At 33.5% G+C, this 21,908-nt stretch overlaps 1 protein-coding gene across 5 annotated transcripts in view; it reads right to left on the bottom strand.

Annotated features, from left to right (window-relative positions):
• ATR (ATR serine/threonine kinase) overlaps positions 1-21,908 on the bottom strand; it is a 104,212-nt gene that overhangs the window by 35,297 nt on the left and 47,007 nt on the right. For all 5 annotated transcript variants that reach the window (XR_009054237.1, XM_057738245.1, XM_057738246.1 and 2 more), the window contains 10 exons: positions 20,028-20,234; positions 19,105-19,218; positions 15,711-15,826; positions 11,801-11,921; positions 10,313-10,450; positions 9,282-9,492; positions 7,118-7,296; positions 4,703-4,867; positions 2,784-2,875; positions 229-320 (listed from right to left, as the gene is read on the bottom strand). Coding sequence is in view for 4 of the 5 variants with exons in the window: in XM_057738245.1 (XP_057594228.1) it covers positions 229-320; positions 2,784-2,875; positions 4,703-4,867; positions 7,118-7,296; positions 9,282-9,492; positions 10,313-10,450; positions 11,801-11,921; positions 15,711-15,826; positions 19,105-19,218; positions 20,028-20,234 (1,435 nt within the window). In the remaining variant the exon portion in view is untranslated. The remainder of the gene's footprint in view (positions 1-228; positions 321-2,783; positions 2,876-4,702; positions 4,868-7,117; positions 7,297-9,281; positions 9,493-10,312; positions 10,451-11,800; positions 11,922-15,710; positions 15,827-19,104; positions 19,219-20,027; positions 20,235-21,908) is intronic.

Consider the following 21,908-nt stretch of genomic DNA (forward strand, 5'->3'; position numbering starts at 1 on the left):
ACAAATGAAGAGTCAAGAAATGCCATGATAGCTGGGTCCCAGAACAAGCTTTACTTCATTTGGTAAAACGGTCAACAGAAGTCTGGAACAGATGGTTTCATTCCACCTTGAACTAGACAAGGCAATCATAAAACAAGCTGAGAGATTAATTAAGAATGTGGCTTAGCTACTTAAGTCTGAATATTTATGGCACATTAAAACTGCTTATATTTTAGGAAGTAATTTTACCTTCCGCCAAATAGTTTTCTACCAAATCCCACTGTGACAATTTCCAAGCTGCTTCCACTCTGTATGTGTTTAATTCATCTGTCCATTCAGATCTATTAAAAGAAATCCATATCAATTAAACATTTTATTTAAATTTAAAGTGGCATTTAGGGATTTTTTTCATTGGTTTAGATACTCTACTTATTGTATTTATTTATTGCTCTATTTATTGTGTTTGTACTGTATTTTATACTTAGGTACAAAATAATTACCTCTATCCAAAACAACCCCCCCAATTTTAACGTTTCCAGATCCCCAAAACATTCTTTTCAATAATTACTTCTGATAGAGCCATTTAAAAATGCCATTTTTGACAAGTCTGACATATATTAGAGCAGAATTAATGCCTAGGTAATTACAAAGAGCAATTGTAAGATTAGTTGAACACATAATTTGAACAAAGAGCAGGGAGAAAAAAGAGCCAACATATATGCATTCAGAGGTAAGTAATTCTACTTAGGATTCTGAATTAAATTCAAGACAAAAACGTAGAAGCTGGTGGGGTAGGTTGAGCCCTGGGGTTCAGAGGACACTCAATAATACGGGCATAACAATGTTACAAATTATGTGTCAACAGTATGACAAAGGACACAAAATAAGCTCCCTAAAATACATATCTATTCTTAAATTATTTTCAGTTACTTTAAAATTGGGGTTTGTAAAAGCAGTATGATATAGGTAATAATTTTTTCTAAGCATCTTACTTATGTGACACTAAGATGGCTAGTGATATTTAGATCACGACTATAGAAGAAGCTATACTTTCCCCACGTTTCTTCTTTATTAATCATATCATTTGAATACCTGCTATATGCTAGACCCTCGGCAGGCACATTTTTCCATTTAATTACCTAATAATACCAAAAGGTATTATCTCCATGTTATAAATAAGGTAACAGACTCAGAGAGGCTGGGATTAATGCCCTTAAAAGCCCTCCTTGTTCTTTCTGTAGTAAGGACACATAAAGAGAACATAACAAATGAGTCAATTCATTTTTATTAAAAAAAAAATCTAAAGTAGCAGCATGAATATCAAATAGTCTCTAATGTGTAAATACCACCAGAAACAATTTAGAACAAAGCTAAAAGAAATACAATAGTAATATAATATTCAAAAGTCCAACTCTGAATAACTTCACAAGCTTATCATCAGATGCCAAAGTATCAAAAATTTAGGATACAAATCTGAGTAGAATTAGCAGGAGTTGCTCTCCAGAGGGGATATATCACACCAAGTATTAAACCAAGAAGTATCAAACGGCAATGAGGATCAGGCTGTGAGAACTTACTTCCATGAATGTATTAAAAAATGATGGTGTAGGTTAAGCACAGTCAATTTTTGAGAAATATTTGTTTAAATGCAAATATTCTCCCCAAGAAAAACACATCCCCTCAACGACCACTTGCTCCAGTGACACAGTATCCTTCACTGAATATTGAAACTTGCCTTTTCACAATCCAGTGATCGGGAGGCTCTATGTATCCCAGATCTAAAGAGAAGACTGTGCAGTGTGCATCATAAGAAAACAAGACACCTTGGCTTGAGCCAAGACAAACTTTCCCAAATTCCTGCAACCCCTTTATTCATAAGGTCTCTGAACTAATCTGCAAAAGCATATCTAAAACATATAACCAATCTTTCCCTGCTTCTGTAAAGCTTCTTTCATCATTTCATAAATCCACTACTGTGAAACCATCCAACTAACACTGAGCTTCTCTGCTCTGAGACAGTGTAGAACAGTAGTCTTTAAAATCATAGTTTGGGAACTAATAGAAACTATACTTAGAAGAGCTGCTTTCAACGTGAACTAACTAAAAACAGTGCCCTGTGCTCTTTGCTAAACTGAGATCCCAACCCTTTTGACCAGATCTCACTGTCCAGAAAAGTCAGTTGGGGTCTGATAAATATATTAAGGAATAAGGCTTTCAGCTTGCAGAGCAAGGCAGTTTCAAGAGCAGAACCAACTTCCCTAGTAATTCTCTAAACTAGAAGAACCATGCATGCCTTACTCTTTGCCACACATATGCACTTCTGGGGGGGTATCATTTGGTTTGCTATAAGAAACCCATTTTCTTTAGGAAAGGAAGGCTACTTTCATTTTTATTAGTCTTTTAGGGGAAAATCAACAGACACAATCTAGAGTGGTATTCCTTAATTCAGTCATAAAGTCTCCCCCTCCCCAGCACAGAAAATAACTGGTGCTGATAATGTAGGCAGAGCTTAGATATCCTCTGCAAGTACTAATATGAGCTTCACCAATAGTAGGTGAAGTCTGGCCAGTTCCTGCCATAAAGCAAATTTAATTCAAGGATGACTCTTTGCACAGAAGATAAGCTGTTAAGCGCTAAACTGACTTACAAGAAGGTAGGAAAAAAATATTTTGTGTGTTTATCTCCAACACCATGAAAACAAAAAATATTTCATTACTTTAGTAAACATTACTTCAACCCGATTAATTTTAAATCTCCCATTCTAAAAAAATACCAAAGAAAATAATTCTTTTAAAAAACATTACCTGTTAGCATGCACTCCATTCACCTGAGTGATTACAGTAGACAGCTGACCAAGACCTAACATGGACTTCACTACGCCATGATAGTGAATGATCTGGAAATTTAAAAGTATTTAAAATACGAGGGTGAGTCAAAAATTATCCACACTCTGACTGTAGACTTTAATTAACTTTTAGAAAAGACAAATACATCATTTTTCGACATAATCTCCTTGCTTTTCAATACACTTTGTCCGTCTGTCAACAAGATTTTGTATTCCCTCATTAAAAAATGTTTTAGGCTGAGCTGTGAGCCACGAATGCACTGCTGTCTTCATTTCTTCACCAAAAGTGAATCTTTGTCCTCACAGGGCTGCTTTCAGGGGACCAAACAGGTAAAAGTCTGATGGAGCAAGATCAGGACTACAGGGAGGATGCTTTAACACCTCAAAACAAAGTTTTTGCAGAGTGGTGACAGTGTGGGCACAAGTGTGCACATGTGCACACTCTCAGACCACAAAAAACAAATCATTGTGCGCTGCTCTTTTTTCATGCAAATCACAAGTGGGGCATCTATTTTTGCTTGCACTGCAGTTACAAATGAACTGATGTAACACGTTCACAGCTGCACAGCAGTGACTGGGGAGACAGTAGCTTTGAATGGAAAGCAGTGATGATAGTGCGGCTGACAGAAGTTTTAATATAACTGGAGTGAGGATAATTTTTGACTCACTCTCATAGCAACTGTTACTTCAAATACATCTTTGGAACCAAAAAGTGTTCAACTGATATTCATTAAAGAAAATGCTATTTACCTCACTGAGCCCACCTTTCTTAGTTTAACAACTGACTTGCTTAGCTATACGGCAGAGCCCTCTACTGATGGCCTAAACACACCTGAATTTTTTTTTTTTAAATGCAGACAACCTAAAAAAAAACCCTCAAATTGAATTTATTATTTTTTCTAGATTTGGTCTAATTTTTGGTTCAGATCAAATACAAAAGTAGCAAGAACTTCTTAATACTTTGTTTACAGATTATTTGTCATATTATTTCTCATGTAAAAACTAAAACTCAAATGTCACAATATTATTAATATAGATTTGGGTCTTTAGTAACTGAAAAGTTAAACAGGATTATGCAATATTCTTTAAAATTTAAAACAAGACTGTGAAAAATAAAGGCCCTATACACTGAACTTTTCAGAAAACGAACATGTCAATTATAACAAAAAGGAATACCCTGAGATTAGAGAGAATCTAAGGCAAGATTATAAATCAATGATTCTAAACCCCTTTCCTATTCCCACATACATGAGATATGAAACATGCTCCATTAGTAATTGTAGCTCAGTGATTCTAAGGGACCATTTCAGAGATTCCCAGTTGGTGACGGGGGCATGTGTAATCTGAAAAAGTTTCTTAGGCTGCAGAGAATCACTATTATTATTTAAAATTGATGCAAGTCTTATATTTTTAATAGCAAACTAAAATTGTATCAATTTCTTCTCCCTGTGGAAAAGTGACACTTTATTATACAAACCCCTGCCACCCCCGCCCCCACCCCCTCCAGGCCGCAGGTCCAGCAGGTGGGTTGCTGGGCTGTGCCAGCGGGTGCACCTTCACCGGGGGAGGCCCTGGGGTGCGCTGGGCCCCTGTATCAATTTTAGAGTAATCGAACATACAGTTTAACATAAGTGTACTTCACAATAAATCTCATTCATTTGGGCGATTTGTAAAGTCATAGAAATTTGGTATTGGAAGGGATCTTTGAGATCCTCTAGCACATCTCTAATTTTATCAATTAGGAAACTCAAGTTCAGAGATGGTTAAATATCTTCCGGACACACAGTGACACTGGTAGAGACAGTACTGAAATTAAGGTTTCCAGACTTCTAGTTCAGAGTTCTTTTTTATTATGTTGCCTTTCATTTAATTTCTTACCTGGTCTGGTTCTAACTGAATAGCCCTGTCATAGCAAGCAGTGGCATCCCTCAGTAAGCCGAGGCTTTCATGTTCAAGGATCTGCTCTTTTAGGGATGGTTCTGCCTTTCGAATTGCGCTTACTCCAGCCACGCCATCTGGTTCATGCATAGCAGCATACAGTTTCTTTGTTCAATCATTAAAAAAACAATAAAATGAGGAAAAAAACACAACTGGAAATAAAACTACAAAACCACCAGTTTATGCAAAAAAAGCATATAAGAAGTTTTTTCTCAAAGCAACATTAAATATTTGTTTCATGGTAGATTCACAGCGGAACTACAAACTTATTTCCAGGCATTCTGTTCCACTTCAATACACTCATATTCCACTTAAATACAAATCTACACTAGTAACTGTTATTGATAATGAGAGCTGTAAAGAATCTCAAGGTCCTGAACTCTTTTAAAAATCCAATATATAATAAATTCTGTTGAGTATAGTTGTAGTTTATTGCATTTTAAAACTTAAAAATTTTTTATACCTATTATAACTTTTACTGATACAAAGATTATTCAGCACACAATTTTCAAATAGTAATAAAATATATATACAACAGATTTTATTGCAGATTTCATATAACTGATGCTCACAGAAAGCTTTTGATATTTTTGCTTATGTTAATAACATTGAAACAAGGCATATGTTGGATTTTCCTCACTTATCAATGATACCAGTACTTTTTGTTAAATCCAATCATCATTTTTTTTTTGAGCTCTTTATTGGAATATAATTGCTTTACACTCTTGTGTCAGTTTCTGAGGTACACCAAAGTGAATCAGCTGTATTTATACATATATCCCCATATTCCCTCCCTCTTGTGACTCCCTCCCTATCCTGGCCCTCTAAGTCATTACCCATCATCGAGTAAAAACATTTTAAAGAAGTTTAATATATTGGTATTGAGATGCTTTCAAGAAACACAAGACACTAAATCTGGGTTCAAAGGAGTTATTCAGGCTGAAGATAAAAATTTGGGAGTAATTAGCACAAAGATGGCAGGGGAAAGGATGAAATGATTTAGGAAATGAATAGAGGGAGAGAAGAAAAGAGGACTGGGGAAGGACACTAGAGTACTTCTATATTTATAGACAAGGAAGAACTAGCAAATGAAACTGAGAGGAGAAACCAGAGGAGTTTGAAGAAACCTGGAGAATGTGGCATCCCAGAAGTTGTGGAAGAAAAGAAAATATCTTAATAAAGAAGTGGTCAAGTGATGCCATGATGTTAAGAAAATGAGGACTGGGAAGCATTTATTGGATTTGGTAACATGGAGGCCACCTATTTTCTTAGTGACAGTAGAATCAGTGGAATGGAGAAAGAACTCTTGTTGGAATGGGCAAAGAGTAAACGGGAAGCAAAGAAAGAATATGGAGAAGATGGGCAATTCTTTTAAAAACTGACTGTGGAGGGAAACAGAAAGATGGGAAGTATCTGAAGAAAATACTGTAAGATCAAGGGATTCATAAAAAATTAAGATAGGTGATACCAGAGCATGTCTATATGCTCTATGTACCCTGGTTGAGAAGGAAAAATTAATGATATTGGAGAAAGCAGGAATATCTGAAAGAGTGAAATCCCTGAAATCAAGAACAAAAGTAGAACTGAATTTTGGCAGGAAGGGATCCTTCCCCATGAAAAAGAGAAGGGAAGAAAAAGAATATGGTGCAGAAGCCAATATATTTTCAGATTTGGTAGACATCTAGCTTCTACTGATATTTTCCTAATGAACAATGTAGCAAGATCATCAGTTGAGAGTAAGTAAGGTGGAAGCAGAGAAATGATGAGAAGGCAAGAAACAGGCATCTTGAAGAACGGGAAAGTAATCTTTACTAGAGAAACACAGAAAGACTGAAGGCAGTGTTAAGGAGTCCCACTGATGTTTGAGATTATGAATTTAAAGGAAAACCAGTTAAAAATCCATTGTGTGATTTTTCTCCAGTGATGTTCAGCTGCTTACATGCAGACACTGAGAAGGCAGATGGGTGAGTTTATCCAGGACTGGAGTCTTAAAAAGTAAATACAACACAGAGGAAGAAAGACAACGGAGCTGAATGTCCTTGTAAAGGAATAACTTGAACAATGAACAAGAGACTCAAAGCCAGACAAGGAGGAAAACAAAGACAGGAGAGGGCTAATCACCCAAAGACAAGAAGCTACTCATTTTCCAGTTCTCTCTGCTTTTTTGACCTTCTGAAAAGAAGCCCATCAATCTTGACCTCTTATTTAACCCACTGTATTAGCCCCACTGGCTCTTACTTACTTTCTTTTCTTCCCAACAGTCATAGTATTGTTGCCTAAACCAATAAAATGAACAACCTAAAAAGACTGGCAATATTAAACATCATTATTAAGTTCACTATATTAATTTCAAACCTGTAAAAATCCAAGATGCTCTTGAATGTTTTGCTTCTTTTCTGTAATAAATGATTCAAAGTGCATTACAGCTCGTGTGTATGCTTTGGAGCGAAAGGACGCTACTGCCAGAGTATCCTGAGGTATGAGGTCTAGAAAACGAGTTACACTCTGATACTCTTCATAATCCACAGTAGATACTAGATTATAAAAAGATAATTGAGTAATTAAAGATTTAGAACATGAAAATTTAAAAGTATCCATTTAAATTTCAATTTATTTATTTTAAAATTATTTCATGAAATAAATTAATCTAAATGTATTAGGGTATCTTATTTAGAATGTTACTATAGACCAGATGATTGCTCAGAGGATTCTTGCTCCAAACAGCATCATTATTACTTACCTTGTCATTTAACTTATCGGAGCTTCTGTTTCCTCATCTATAAAAGGGAAATATTAGTATCTGTCTTGCCTTCCTTACAATGTTGTTGTGATGATTAAATGTAACTTTATATTAAATGTTGAGGAGATTTAAAGATACAAAAGATACAAAGATGAGTTTATTATTAACTATAAAAACACTAATAAATTATAACTATTAGTAGGGAAAAAGCAAAATTGTGGAAATAGCCTTCTTTTTAAAGTTTTGAATTCTTTGTTAATCTGTTTTTTTTCCTGTGTTGCTATACGTACAATATTAACTATTACAATGGGAAAAAAAGTAAAAGTGCCTTTCAGGTAAAAATCACAAATACTTTAAAATGGTAATATTTTTAAAGAGTCTAAGAAAAGATCTGAGAAACTTCTAGACTGTCCACTTTAAAAATTCTTATTTAAAACTTATAAATTTTAATAATGACTCATAACAGCATGTAGAAAACAAGAAACAAATTTCATAATCAAGATAGTAAATTTAAAAGAAACTGTATTTAAAATAAGTTCCTTACTTCCATCAAAATTTTTAAATCACTTCAAATTATGAGAAATGTTAAAGTATTGTACTTTTGAAACATTACAAATGTTACTCTTAAAAGCTAGAATTTTCATCACAATGTTAGTAAGAATTGGTAATGACAGAGTTTGTGTTTGGTTTTAGGGTACCATTTTCACATGCAGAAACAGAAACAAACATTTAATTGTTGAATTAATGTAAAATACATCAATAATTAGTCATACTGTAGACAAAAACATTCCCTTAAATAGATAATTAATTGTAAGTCCAAAAAATCTTAGGAAATAGCAAACTATTGTGCTTAACAACAGGAATGTACATGCTTCCACAGATACAGGAACAGCAAGAGAGAGATGACTACAAACTAAGAACTTCACGGAAGTGAAGGCCTCTTTAAGGGTCTTAGTCAGTTTTTTCCAATTAGCTTCAAAGCTTTAGGGGAAAATCATGTGATCCCACTAAAATAGCTGAAGTATACAAGAAGCAGAAGGATCATATACTTTACCCACTTGCTGCAAGAATGAAAAACACAAAAGTTGAGTATCTATTAATGTCTGATGAATATAATTATTCTCACCAAATGCTTATATCACAGGGGCAAGTGTCATTTTAAACTCTAATGAGAGTCCTCTTTTAGTCACTTTAGTGGGAGTTGTAATATCACAGGGAAAAAAATAGCATGATAGTTGGTGTAGCAGGGTGTAGGGTAGTAACATATAGTAAGTATATTTGGAGAGCCTGCTGGATATCAAACACTACCAGAGACAAGGAAAAAAAGAATAAAAAGAATAAAATGAATAAAAAAAAGAAAAACAAAATAGGCCATGAAATGAATGAAATTTAAAACTTAAATGTGAAAAGTAATCTTATAAATGAAAAAGTGAACACTTCACTATTCTCATATATATATACACATTTTACAATTTATATAATCATCATCCCATTTAATCCTCAATCTTCCAAGGGAGATAAAATCAACACTATGTTATGCAAAGAAAAATTAGGTATGTGTTTTGCCTAAGGAAGTGACAGTAAGAATTTAAAGAGAGGTTTTCTAACTATAAATACACTGCTTTTTCTCAGTGAAAAGGCCACCTTCAGGGAAAGAAAAAAGGCATGCAAGAAAACATAGGTCTTTTAAAAGCTAATGCGTAAATCACAGAATTGATACAGAAAGGAGCTAACTGGTTAATAATTAAGGGAAGGAAGTATACACAAGCTATGACTTACCCATGGAGTCCACCTTATCCCTATTTGATTTGCCTTGTGGAAATTTTTCAGCATTCAGTGCCTGAAATTTGCGCCTTGCCCACTGTGTGAGATGGTCAAGCATGGAGAACACAGTCTGTGTACTGAGTTGACACAGATCAGATGCACTGTCTTGGGTACTTATGGTATGCTGATCGTCATGCTTTAGAACTGCCATAATTTCTGCATAAACCTAAGAAGAACCATTTTATGGTTAATAATATGTCTACATAACATCATTTTACTATTACCTGACATATAAGACTAACCATTTTAAGGCAATAATTTTCAAAAGAAAAAAATCCACCATGGACTAATAATAAATTATCTTTCTCATGTATAATTAAGCGAATAAAATGTTTCTCTGAAAAGAAAATACACTGTAAAAGAGTCATGAAGGTAAATACAAAAATATTTAAAAATTCTTCTAGATTATTCAATCAATGATATAAACAATTTGTTAACTAGTAGAAAACAAAACTTAAAACTTTCTCACAGCATCTGCAAAAATCAATTGCAGAGTAACTGAAGGGCATGTAAAAACAAAGGGATCAAAAAAATGTAGGAAAATATGCTCGTGACATTGGATAAGAGAAGGCATCATATAAAAGGCTTAAAATTCATAAGTTATAAAAGATTTATAAATTTGGCATTTATATTTAAAATTTCTACATGGCAAAAGGTATATACAAAGGTTAAAAAGAAAACCACTAACTGGAAAAAAATTTTTTTAAGATATGACTGGCACAAACTGCTATCCAGAATACATATCAAACTCCTACCAATTATTTAAAAAGAACACACACATACACAACCCCAAATACGTGAAGGATAAGAACTAAGCATTATACAACTCTGATAAAAGTTTAAAAAAGGATTTTGCAAGCATTTAGATATGTACATACATAGCACACACTGATCTACATTTGCTACTAATATGTAGCCTTTTTAATACTAATTACATTGCACAAATGTTTGGACAAACAGAAACCAAATAAAATGATATTTCTCACCTCCTGCTGATCTTCTTGATTACAACCCAACAAAACATACACTAGAATATGTGGAAGAAGATAGATGGTCACCTTGAAATCATGCTTCATCATAATGCTACAGCAGGTGAAGATTTTACTGGCAAGGTCATGCCGAACCTATAAACTCCAATGGTTTAGAGAGTAAGTAGTTTTATACATTTTATTCTTTTGATTAATGCCAAAAAACAACATGTGAGCTAATTTATCATTGCAGAGTGGGTATTCTCCTATGAAGAGAGGCACTAAAGCAGGGAGGACTGCAGATCACCACCCTTCTGGTCAAGTACCTGAACTGCTGAAACCCCTACAGGCAGTGTAGCTACCTGGGCTGATAACTATCTCAGCAAAAATGGTCTTTCCCCCTTACAGTTCATTTTTAAATGCATCACGTTCTGTTACAAATTAATCTCCCTAATTACAGTATATTTTACTCAGCTAACATTAAATTTAGTATATTTATTCCCTGAGCACATAGATGAGGCAAGTAACCAGAAAGTATTGTCTGGGCCAGCACATTAAGTACAAGATCACATTTTTATTAAGTAATAAATAGTGATTAACTATAGGAAAGAAAATGAAAAATTAAATTCCTTGGTGTTAGAGTCAAATTTTATTGGTATGATCTAACCTTCAATTTACCAACATTACTGTTCACTTATAAAAGTTTAAAGGTTTTTCCTTCTTCAAACATAAATCCTTCACTTTAAAAAAGAAAAAAAAAAACACTAAACTACAACTAAATAAAATATTCCACAGCTGAAAGTAATTAAATTAATAGTATTAATTTAACATTTTACATATATTTCATTAAAAAATAAGAGACTTTCTTGAAATTACCAGATACAAATTATTATAATATTTTAAAACACTAATAGAAATATGAATTAAAAACAAAAGTTGTGAAATTTTAAATATGCCTTAAACAATTTAGGGGAACTCAAGGGTACTATTTTGTCTGTTAGGTATATAAAATTTCATATTAGGAAAACATCAGAAACAGAATCTCTATTTTTCCATGAAATTTTATTTTTAAAAAACCTTTACTTCTATTTTGGAGGAAGTTCAGATAATGTATCCTCTTTCATAAGTAGCCACTAAGGAATAATATATCTTTTTATTACCTAAAAAATCTTTTTATTATATAAAAAAGTCTGATAAAGCATTTACATACTATAAACAGTATTATTTTACAACATAAAATGAACAGACATAACACAACAGACATTTTACAAGCACATTAAGAACACAGTAATTTGCTTGATAAAACAACTACCTTCTTACTCAGAAACTGTTACTAGTAACAACAGGAAAATTGTTACTCGCCAGTAGTAAACATTTTCTACAAAAATTTCTATCACCATCAGCACAAATATTTCAATTCCTACTGTGTGTGCTACGCATTCAGATAGATGTTCTCATTTCCTTTACAATTTCTGTTCAGTTAAATTCTGAACAGAGTTCTCTTACCTTTGTTATAAGATAACCTGCCCAAGATGCTGACCATTCTGCAAAGTTATTACCTAATTTACTTAAGTAAATTGGCTTCTTTACTCCAGACCAATCTGTTGACTTCTGAGAACTCTTATATCTGTAATTTTAAAAATTGTTTATTAAAAAAATAAATATACATCCATCTGTTTAGAACTTTAGTGAGGAAAAAAAGTATAAGAAACTACATCAACTCTTTCACCAACTACCCCACTACTGCCTTGCCTTTACTGAAATCTGGCTAAAGACCCTACTTTCCCTAAAGCCTTCTTAATGGCGGGGTAGTAGGTCATTCTTGCACACCCCAAGTACTTCAAAGGGTTTTAGTCTGCCTCCTTCCTTCCTCAGTGCTCCTTTCAGATCCTTCCATCCCTTGTACAAGAAAGATGTGTTCCTTTCAGGTTCAAGCCACCTAGGTATGTATACTATTCTCTATTCCTCATTATGGGCATCTACCAAACTCGCTGATTACCAAACTCACTGATAAATTTAGTAGATTGCTCAGCGTTTTCTTTCTTCCCCAAGTCTTATCATCCTGAGTGACTTCAATGTCTGCCTGGACTATCCAGTCAAACTGAAAACTTCTCAATGACTTTCTCCTCTACTTCTTTATCGAGACTCCCTTGCCAATACAGAGAAACGTCTTCACTTCCAAAATGTACTATTTAGACCTCACTTTATGGCCACAGTTTCCCAAAGTTCCAGTTCTCTCATCCAGTTATTCTGACATATCTGTTCTCTCTCACTGAGATCTTCTGTCCCTTGACTCTGCTAAACTCTCCTGATCTATAATACCCTCCTTTAATTACCACTTTCCCTAGCCAACTTGGTCTCCATGGTCCTTCATTTCAAGCACTCTCTTGGTAATATCCTCTGCGCACTCCACTGCCACATTGTCTTTACCAGCTGTACCCAGCTGCCAACCTCCCAAACTTGGATCAGTCTAAATGCCTGCCTTCACTGAAATGATACTTAGGCCACTGCACTGATAGAGGAAAAATCACTAAACTGCTTATGAGATTAGTACTACTACATATCTTAGTCTTCAAACTCAAGGGATCTCTACGCTGCCCAGAAATCCTCCTAAGTTTTCCTTATCAGCTCTTTCTTCTATCTTCCACAGTGGCTATTTCAAATCATCACTATTCTTCTCACATCACCTATACCAACACCACTGCCACTTTAGCCAATAACTCATCTCCTATACCTCTTACTTCAAGGGAAAAAAAGAAACCATTGGGGCTTCCTAGGTGGTGCAGTGGTTGAGAGTCCACCTGCTAATGCAGGGGACACAGGTTCGATCCCTGCCCCAGGAGGATACCACATGCGGAGGAACTAAGCCCATTTGCCACAACTATTGAGCCCATGTGCCGCAACTACTGAAGTCCATGTGCCTAGAGCCCGTGCTCCGCAACAAGAGAGACCACAGCAGTGAGAGGCCCACGCACCACAACGAAGAGTAGCCCCTGCTCGCCACAACTGGAGAAAGCCCGTGTGCAGCAACGAAGACCCAACACAGTCAATAAATGAATGAATGAATAAATAAATAAATTAATTAATTTTAAAAAAAGGAAAGAAACCATGAACACAATCCCACAACTAAATCTGTATAATTAGCTAAGTTCTATCCATCATTTTATCTTTCCCTATTACAGAGAAAGAGCTTTCACTTCCTCTAATCCAATCTCCCATTAGATATATGGCTACCACTTCAGATGCTCTTCGGGGTCCTTATTGTATCAATTATCGCTTCTCTCTTATATAACTTCAACATGATCCTTTCTATTTGCTACTCAGCACTAACATTTAAACATGTTCAAAGAGGGCTCATACATGTGCATAGCAATTTTTTGAGGTGAGTGGGTTCTTTTTAAATTGCCAGTGTAAGGTTAGGAAATGACAAATATAATTTATGCCCTATAATCAAGGTTCTCAGCAAACATTACGTATTTCACTGTATCACAAATTGTTAAAAACTAAAAAATCCAATAATCTCAGTTACGCATCACTATTTTGCATCATCATGAATATAATTCTCTAGATGATTTTACCAAGTTTTATGGTGAACTTAGTTAGAAAACTACTAATACTGAGGTACAAGTCTGGTTCTGTCAAGACACATCCTGATATTTTCTCCTAAAATTATTTCTGTGGCAATTTTGAACTGCAGTTGATCTATCTAGTTCTAAAAATCAAATCTCCCAAACATAGCCATCTCTTTGATTCAGGTTTAGTGACTGCACATAAATAGCCCAAGTGAAAAAAAAAATTAAAGGAAAGCATAGGAGTATAACTTCAAAGCAGCAAAAACAAAGATATGCTTTTAGGAAGTCTTTTATTTTTCTCAGGTCCTCTGGAGAAAATATCATGCAGTCCAAGCTATAGAACTGTCCTCTTGGCTAACCTGGTATCTTGGTGTTTCATACAAAAGTGGGTCAATTCCATTAATATTGCTCTCTGTTGACTTCTTACATTTATGAGGTGGCAATTTCAATGAGCAGATCCCAGCTAGATAAATCTAACTTCTACCACTGAGGGACCATCTGAGAGGTTCCTTCAAACTCTCAAATATAAAAGTAGAAGGATCGTAAGAATTCTCATTGCTCTGCTAAGATCACTCTTATAAATGACCACTTAAATGGTCTTATGAAAGAATAAGTTTGCAGAAAATGTTGGCTTCTTATAAAATATTAAATTGGATAACAAATAGGCAGAAATGTTGGCTTCTACTTCATATGAAGTACAGAATAGCCACCCTACCTCTTCCAAAAAAAGCAAAATTCAACAAGCTGACATTGAATAAGCATTTATTACTGAGTATAAGTCAAATGTCACGCAATCTGCTAGGTACTTTTTAATATTATCTTCTTTATTCCTAACGATCATATAAGGTAATTAGAGCTATCCACATTTTCAAGATTAAAACACTGAGACTTGGAAATATTAAGTAAATTGCCCAAGATTTTAGAGTGAGCAAATGCAGAGCCAAGATTCAAATTTAGGTCTGCGTGACTCTAAAGGCCATAAACTTTCCAGAAGATCACAGAAATTCATAAGCATCTATATGTGCTATAAAATATAAAGAAATGGAAAAGTATGGAGTCCTCAAAAAAGAAAAAACAAACTTTCATTTCATATTCATAAAACATATCTTTAAACAATGCTGTTCATAAGAAATAAAATGATGTCTAAAAGGTTTCTAAATACTAAAGGGTATCTAGCAAATAAGTATACATACTTAAGGGCTTTTATAAAGAATTTTACCTCATGTCTAGGTACTGCACCAAGGCTCAAAAACTAAAGTAATTCAGCCAAGGTCACATATCCAACAAGCTTGTGTCTTAGACTACCTAAAATTAAAGTTTCTAAGTAAAAATAATTTGCGGACTTTCATCATCCCTAACAAAGTTATTAAAATGGAGAGAAAAAAAGGTTAGAAAATACTTTTTTTAAAAGTAGAAGGAGAAAATATTTTCATGAGGAGAAATTGGTAGGGCTAAGAAATCTCTAATCTCTAACTGGGATTACTAAAGGCTTTGGAACTAGCTTCAAACTCTTAAATTTCTGTGTTAATTAGACCTATCAAAAGTTTCAACTCATATTCAATTTAAAGTAGATTTTTTCAAAGTACTACTGACAGTTTAATTTTTAAAAAATCTATATTTTCAGCTTTAATGAATTTGTCTAAATACTTAAAGTTACAGAACTTAAACAATGAGCAGACTGTACTTCCCATTTTGACAATATTATAAGCATAAATCATAGTGGAAAAATACATATTAGAACATACTAAAATTCCTTTTAATGCTAAAAAGTTATATCAAAATTAACATTTATTTTATAAAGTTAAAAACCATTTTATAAAAATAGTTCTAATGAGTCTACAGACCTAGTATTCAGATGAGGTTCCAGTATTTCCCGAACATGCTCGGGAAATCTCCTCCACAATTGGTGACCCGAGCCATCGGTTTGCATCTCTCTACAGTCATAAATAGAAAGTAACTCCTACAAATACATATTTTACGGTTGTAAATCATCAATGAAACAGATAAGCCTTTACATCCATCAACATTCTACATGTTACAGCTACAAAAATACACAGAAAAATACATAAAATTACAAAACTTTGGAGTTGCGAACTTGCTTAGGACATTTATCTCAATGCTTAAAACCATTTAAGTGACTTAGCCAAGGTCACAAAGCTGTGGTAGTACTTGAACATGCAATTTGTGTGCTATACATAACATGTATTGAAATAAACGACTAAGCTATTTGGAGGAAAAACTGGAATTTTCTACATTTGCAGAATTTTTAGAATTTGACATTTTCCGAATTTTAATGAAAGTAACTACAAATCCAAAATAGTTCAAAAATTTGAGATATCCCAAATTCTAGATATAAAATACTGAGTTTAAAATTCTGAAAATAAGATGTAAATGTTAAAGACCAATTTATTATCTAAGTCCAGCAATGAAATGGTTATATTTTACTTCCCTGAAAATAAAACAACTGGGATGTTATAGATGAAGAAAAGAAAGAATCTTTGTCTCTAATACCAATCTTTAAAACAAGACAAACATGTTAGGGTATTATGTCTTCCACCACCTACTATTCTTTCTTTCTAATTCCACCGAAAAGGACCATATGCAATAGATGTATTCCTAATAATCATAAAGTATAAACACTGTCTAGTAGAACATGTACTTTATACTTCTATTTAGTCTTTTTCAATAAAAGTAAGGAAGTATATTAAAGTTCAAATACAGAAATATTCAAAACATTTTCATTTAACTTTAAAATGTTATTAAAATTTTGTTTGAACCCAGCTTTTTCTGATGTTTACAAAGTCATTCTGGCTACAGAAGTCCTTGTAATCAATCTCTAATAAGAGACTTAGTAAATTAGCAATCCTTAGCTTTTTGGTTCAGGGACCATTTATACTCTTAGTGTTAGAGGAGGGGGAATTAGATGAAAGCAGTCAAAAGGTACAAACTTCCAGTTATAAATAAATACTAGGGATGTAATGATACATGATAAATTTAATTAACACTGCTGTATGTTACATATGAAAGTTGTTAACAGAGTTCTAGTCACAAGGAAAAATATCTTCTTTAATTTTATGTCTATATGAGATAATGGATGTTCACTAAACTTACTGTGATAATCATTTCATGATGTATGCAAGTCAAATCATTATGCTGTGCACATTAAACTTACACAGTGCTGTATGTCAATTATATCTCGATAAAATCGGAAGAAAAAATAAACAAAGAACACTAATATACTTACAGTTATAGGTCTGCTTCTTATTTCACTGAGAAAACAATCACAAGAGACCTCTACAACTTCCATGCTAATATCTCCCCAGCCTGGCAATATCAGTATCACTGCTTATATGCTCTGCTTTCTCTCGTTACTACAGATGAACTGTGTTTGTTCTTAATTAGGGCTACCCTTTTCACTTGTACATTATATTCCACAATCTCTTTACCTACTTAAAACAGTATTATATCACTTCTCTTCTACATCACCACGATTCTCCTCTTGCTGAACTGTTCCCAAGCAACATATAAACACATTGTTATTTTTCCCATCTTCACCCCCTCTTTCCTCCCCAGCTACTAACTCATTCTTCCATTCTCCTTGATAGCAACATCCTCAAGAGTTTTTGTAATTTCTCTAATTCCTCTCTTCCCATATATTCTTTTTTTTTTTTTTTTACAAATAAATAGGTCCATTTATTGCCCCCATCTTTTATATTTACATAGATTTATAAAACCCATGAAACAATGTTATAATTTTTAAACAATTACATATATTTCTTTAAAAATTAAAGGCAAAACTGTCTTTTTTAAAAACTCAGATTTTATCATTTCTGATGCTTTTCATTTCTTTTGAAGCTTTACATTTCTGTCTGGTGTCACTCCCTTCAGCCTGAAGAACTTCCTTTAGTATTTCTTATAACATAGGTCAATTCTCTTACTTGCCATATATTCTTAAAAATACTCTAACGAGACTTTCTAAACTACATTGAAACTGCTCTTGTCAAGCTTACCAATGACCTTTATGTTACTACAGCCAATGGCCAGTTCCCAACCCTGAAATTATTACACCTGTGATCAGCACTTAGATCAGTCCATACTTCCCGAAACACTTTCTTGTCTTCCAGAACACCACATTCTCCTACCTTATTGGTAGCTCCTACTCAGTTTTCTTACTTTGTCCCTCTTCTTCTAGTTGACCTCTCATTATCCAGGTCTCAATTACTAGAATCTTTTTATCTATACATACTCCCTCTCTTGATCATCTCATCCAGAATCACAGTTTTAAATACCATCTCTACTATGAACTATGAAAACTTGCAAATTTGTTTAACCCAGACCTCTAACTATGAATTTCAGACCTGAATATCTAACAAAATAAAAAATCTTTTAATTAAAAAAAATATGAAAAGGAGCAAAGAAAGTCAAACTGGAAAAATATTCATTACATGTATGGTAGACATAGGGTTAATTTCCACTATATCCAAATAGGTCTTAAAAAATCAATTGAAAATAAACCAATACCAAGGGAAAAATGGGAAAAGATCACACAGAGAAAATTCACAAAAAAGCAAACACCTCCCTCATAATTAAATGCAAATTAAAATGAAACAATATCATTTTTTTTATGTCACATCAGCAAAGATTAAAAATTTTAATTAAAGGCAGGTTTGTCAAGGGAATATAAACTGGTGAAACTTTTTTGATAAAATCTATCAAATGTAAACTCTGTATTTGCTCTGGGACGTTTTAATTTCTGGATATTTCTAGTATCAATATATTCACTCAAGTACTCAGAAATTATATGTATGTTTTATAAATCATTTTTTGTAAAAGTGAAACACTGAACATAACCTAAATGTGTTAAATAAACTTCTTAAGCAAATTATGGTACATTCATATTGAATATTAAGTCACTGAAAAGAATGAATTAGAGATACATGTACTGACATGGAAAATTACACAAGATAGACTGTTAAACACAGAAGAAAATCAAGTAATATGATCTCCTGGTTTCGTAGAGAAAACATATATATTTGTATATACATAGAAAAAATTTCAAAGTATGCATAATAATCTGTTAGGGTACATTTCTGTACTCTGAAATTTTTGTCAAGAACTTGTATTACTTTGATAATAAAAATGATAGTTAAAAAAGAAGTTTCTAAAGCATAGAATTTACAACTTTCTTACTAGAACTTAATAACATAAAGCCAGTAATGTCTATATATACACTCTTACCTGAATGGCATAAGCAGCTGAATCTTGAGCTCGACTGTTATCTGCATATGCGAGGTAAGCTCTTGTTAGTTCCATCAATAATCCATAGGCAAAGTTTGTATCTTCTACTCCAGTCTCAATAAAAACAAGAAAAAATTATAGGATAAAATTTGTATAAATTTTCTTAAACTGTACCGCATCCCATGGTGAATTTAACTTAGTCGCCTAAGTGAATTTAACTTAGAAAAGGAAAGCTCAGTAAGGTTCAAACAAAGTTTGGTACCAAGACTAAAATATAATCTGTAGCTAAGAAGCCAAATCTAAGGCTTTTTAGACTATAAACTGTTAGACTCATTCAACTTTTCCATAAATCCAGCAATTTGCATTTTTTGTTTTTTAACTCTTAGAAAGAAAACTGTACATACAGAATTTCCTAAATTGCATTCTGTAGAACCCTGGTCAACTGAGAAGCTCCAAAAAATAATTTTAACATACCCTTCTCTAGGAGATTCATAATGTTCCCCAATGTATTAAAAGTTCTGTTTACCTTTGTTTTACAAGATTTCCCACACTCATTTGACCATGGAAACCTTTTTATATACACACTATTAAAACACCCTGGGAATGAGGTGCCCATGGAGACACTTAGTAATTGTGTTTAAATAGTAAAATTTAAATAATTAATTAGATTTTAAGTATTTGTCATGATTGGGTTAGAAAGCTTATTTAAAACAACACAGCACACTAGACTGGGACTGCAACTTTATAGTTTTTGGCTAAAGGTTTCTGCAATAGTATTAAGGAATAAACTCAGAAATTACCTAAATTGTCTAGTTTAGATCAAGTTGCTGCTAAGGATAACATGAATAGCTTCTTGTATTAGAATACAGAAACCCCATTAGGACAGAGAACTTCTCTCGTCATTCCAAATTACCAGAACTTACCACAAATGTAAAATCTTTTCCTTGGGTTTCAGTGGTGGAGAAATCTAGTCGACCTGGATCTATTGCTCCCAATTCCCCTAAACATTCCCCACAGAGCAACCGAGCTTGAGAGTTTGCATCTTGGCAACCTTTCAAAAGCACGGTCACCAACTGTGAAATAACAGGTTCCACCGTTTCACTATCTGTTGCATATTTGATCAGTTTTTCCTACAATAAAAGTAGAAAGTTTATACATACCTTCTACAAACTAGTATATTTTCCTAACTATAAAGCTTAACAATATTAAGGAATATCTGACAAATACTGACAAAATTAAATTCCTATATCTGCAGTCATTTCACCTAGTTTTTGCTGAGTTCACATAATACAGCCCACAATATATTCTGTAGGATTAGAATCATTAAATGTGCTTAAAAGTTTTAATCATTAATCCATTAAATAATTACTGAGTATTATTATATCAGTATACAGAAATAAGATATAGTCTTATCCCAATGAGTTTACAATCTAAAGGGAAAAGAGACATGCAAACAAATAATTAAATATCATACAATATGTACAATAACAAATATATGTACAATGCAAAGAAGAAATGAAGATGAAAAAGAGCTCAGAGTAACTTTTCAAGGATGATATATTTTAGTAAATAAGTCAATAAGGAAGAGCTATTAAGTTAAAATAAGAAAACTGAAGCATGTATAAAAAGCTAGTACAAGAGAAAAAGATATGGGATAAGAGTCCTGTGGGAACGATTTTTAAAAAAGAGGCAGGAAGAAAGAGGCAGACTTTATAAAAAAAAAAATGTTGATTCAAGTAATCTTTTTTCATCTATCTACTGAGGATGCTGTAATGAAAAACTGTTAGGGATAAGAAATGATTATTCTCAAGCCAGTTAGACTTAGATATTGTACCACTAATGTGTGACCACTTTAGAACTACTTTGTTTATATAATTTTCCCTCTAGCAAAAGTAAAGCATAGGGACTTCCCTGATGGCACAGTTGTTAAGCATCCGCCTGCCAGTGCAGGGGACACGGGTTTGATCCCTGTTCTGGGAAGATCCCACATGCCGTGGAGCAACTAAGTCCGTGTGCCACAAGTACTGAGCCTGTGCTCTAGAGCCTGCGAGCCACAACTATTGAGCTCATGTGCCACTACTGAAGCCTGTGTGACTAAAGCCCATGCTCTGTAACAAGAGAAACCACCGCAACGAGAAGTCCTGTGCACCACAACAAAGAGTAACCCCGCTCGCCACAGCTAGAGAAAGCCTGTGTGCAGCAACCAAGACCCAATGCAGCAAATAAAAATAATTTTCTAAAAAGTTAAAAAAAAGTAAAGCATATATGAGCATCTCAAACTTCATGTTAAAACTGTGATTCAAATTAGAGTAATACATTTCAAGAGAAAAATAAAAGACATTTATGTCATCCAGAATCTCCAACATTTGCTCATTTAAATAACATTACAGGTTAATTCAGGCATAAATACTTAAAATAGATGAACTAGTACCCAATAAACAGCAAAACTAATATAGTTATAGACATTTACTACCTTGCTAAAACTACAAAACAGTAAGGAAAAGAACATATTAGTTGGCAAAGATAAATGCAGTTCATACTCAAGACAATATATGTATGAACACTAAATGAAAGGTAATTTTATAATATGCTTATCTCCTAAGTGCTTAGAAATGTTTTTACCTGACTTCTAGGTTAAAATGGGTTTCATTTTTCAGCATAAAATATTCAATTCCAAAAGAATTTATAAAGTAAGTGTGTTCAATGCATCTATTTAAAAAGGCTTTTTAACATGATTCCAATTTTATCATTTTTCAAATGCCTAACCAGTTGTCAAACAAATCCACATTTGCATCAATGATCAT

This window comes from Hippopotamus amphibius, chromosome 6 (assembly GCF_030028045.1).
Source record: "Hippopotamus amphibius kiboko isolate mHipAmp2 chromosome 6, mHipAmp2.hap2, whole genome shotgun sequence".
NCBI lineage: Eukaryota > Metazoa > Chordata > Mammalia > Artiodactyla > Hippopotamidae > Hippopotamus > Hippopotamus amphibius.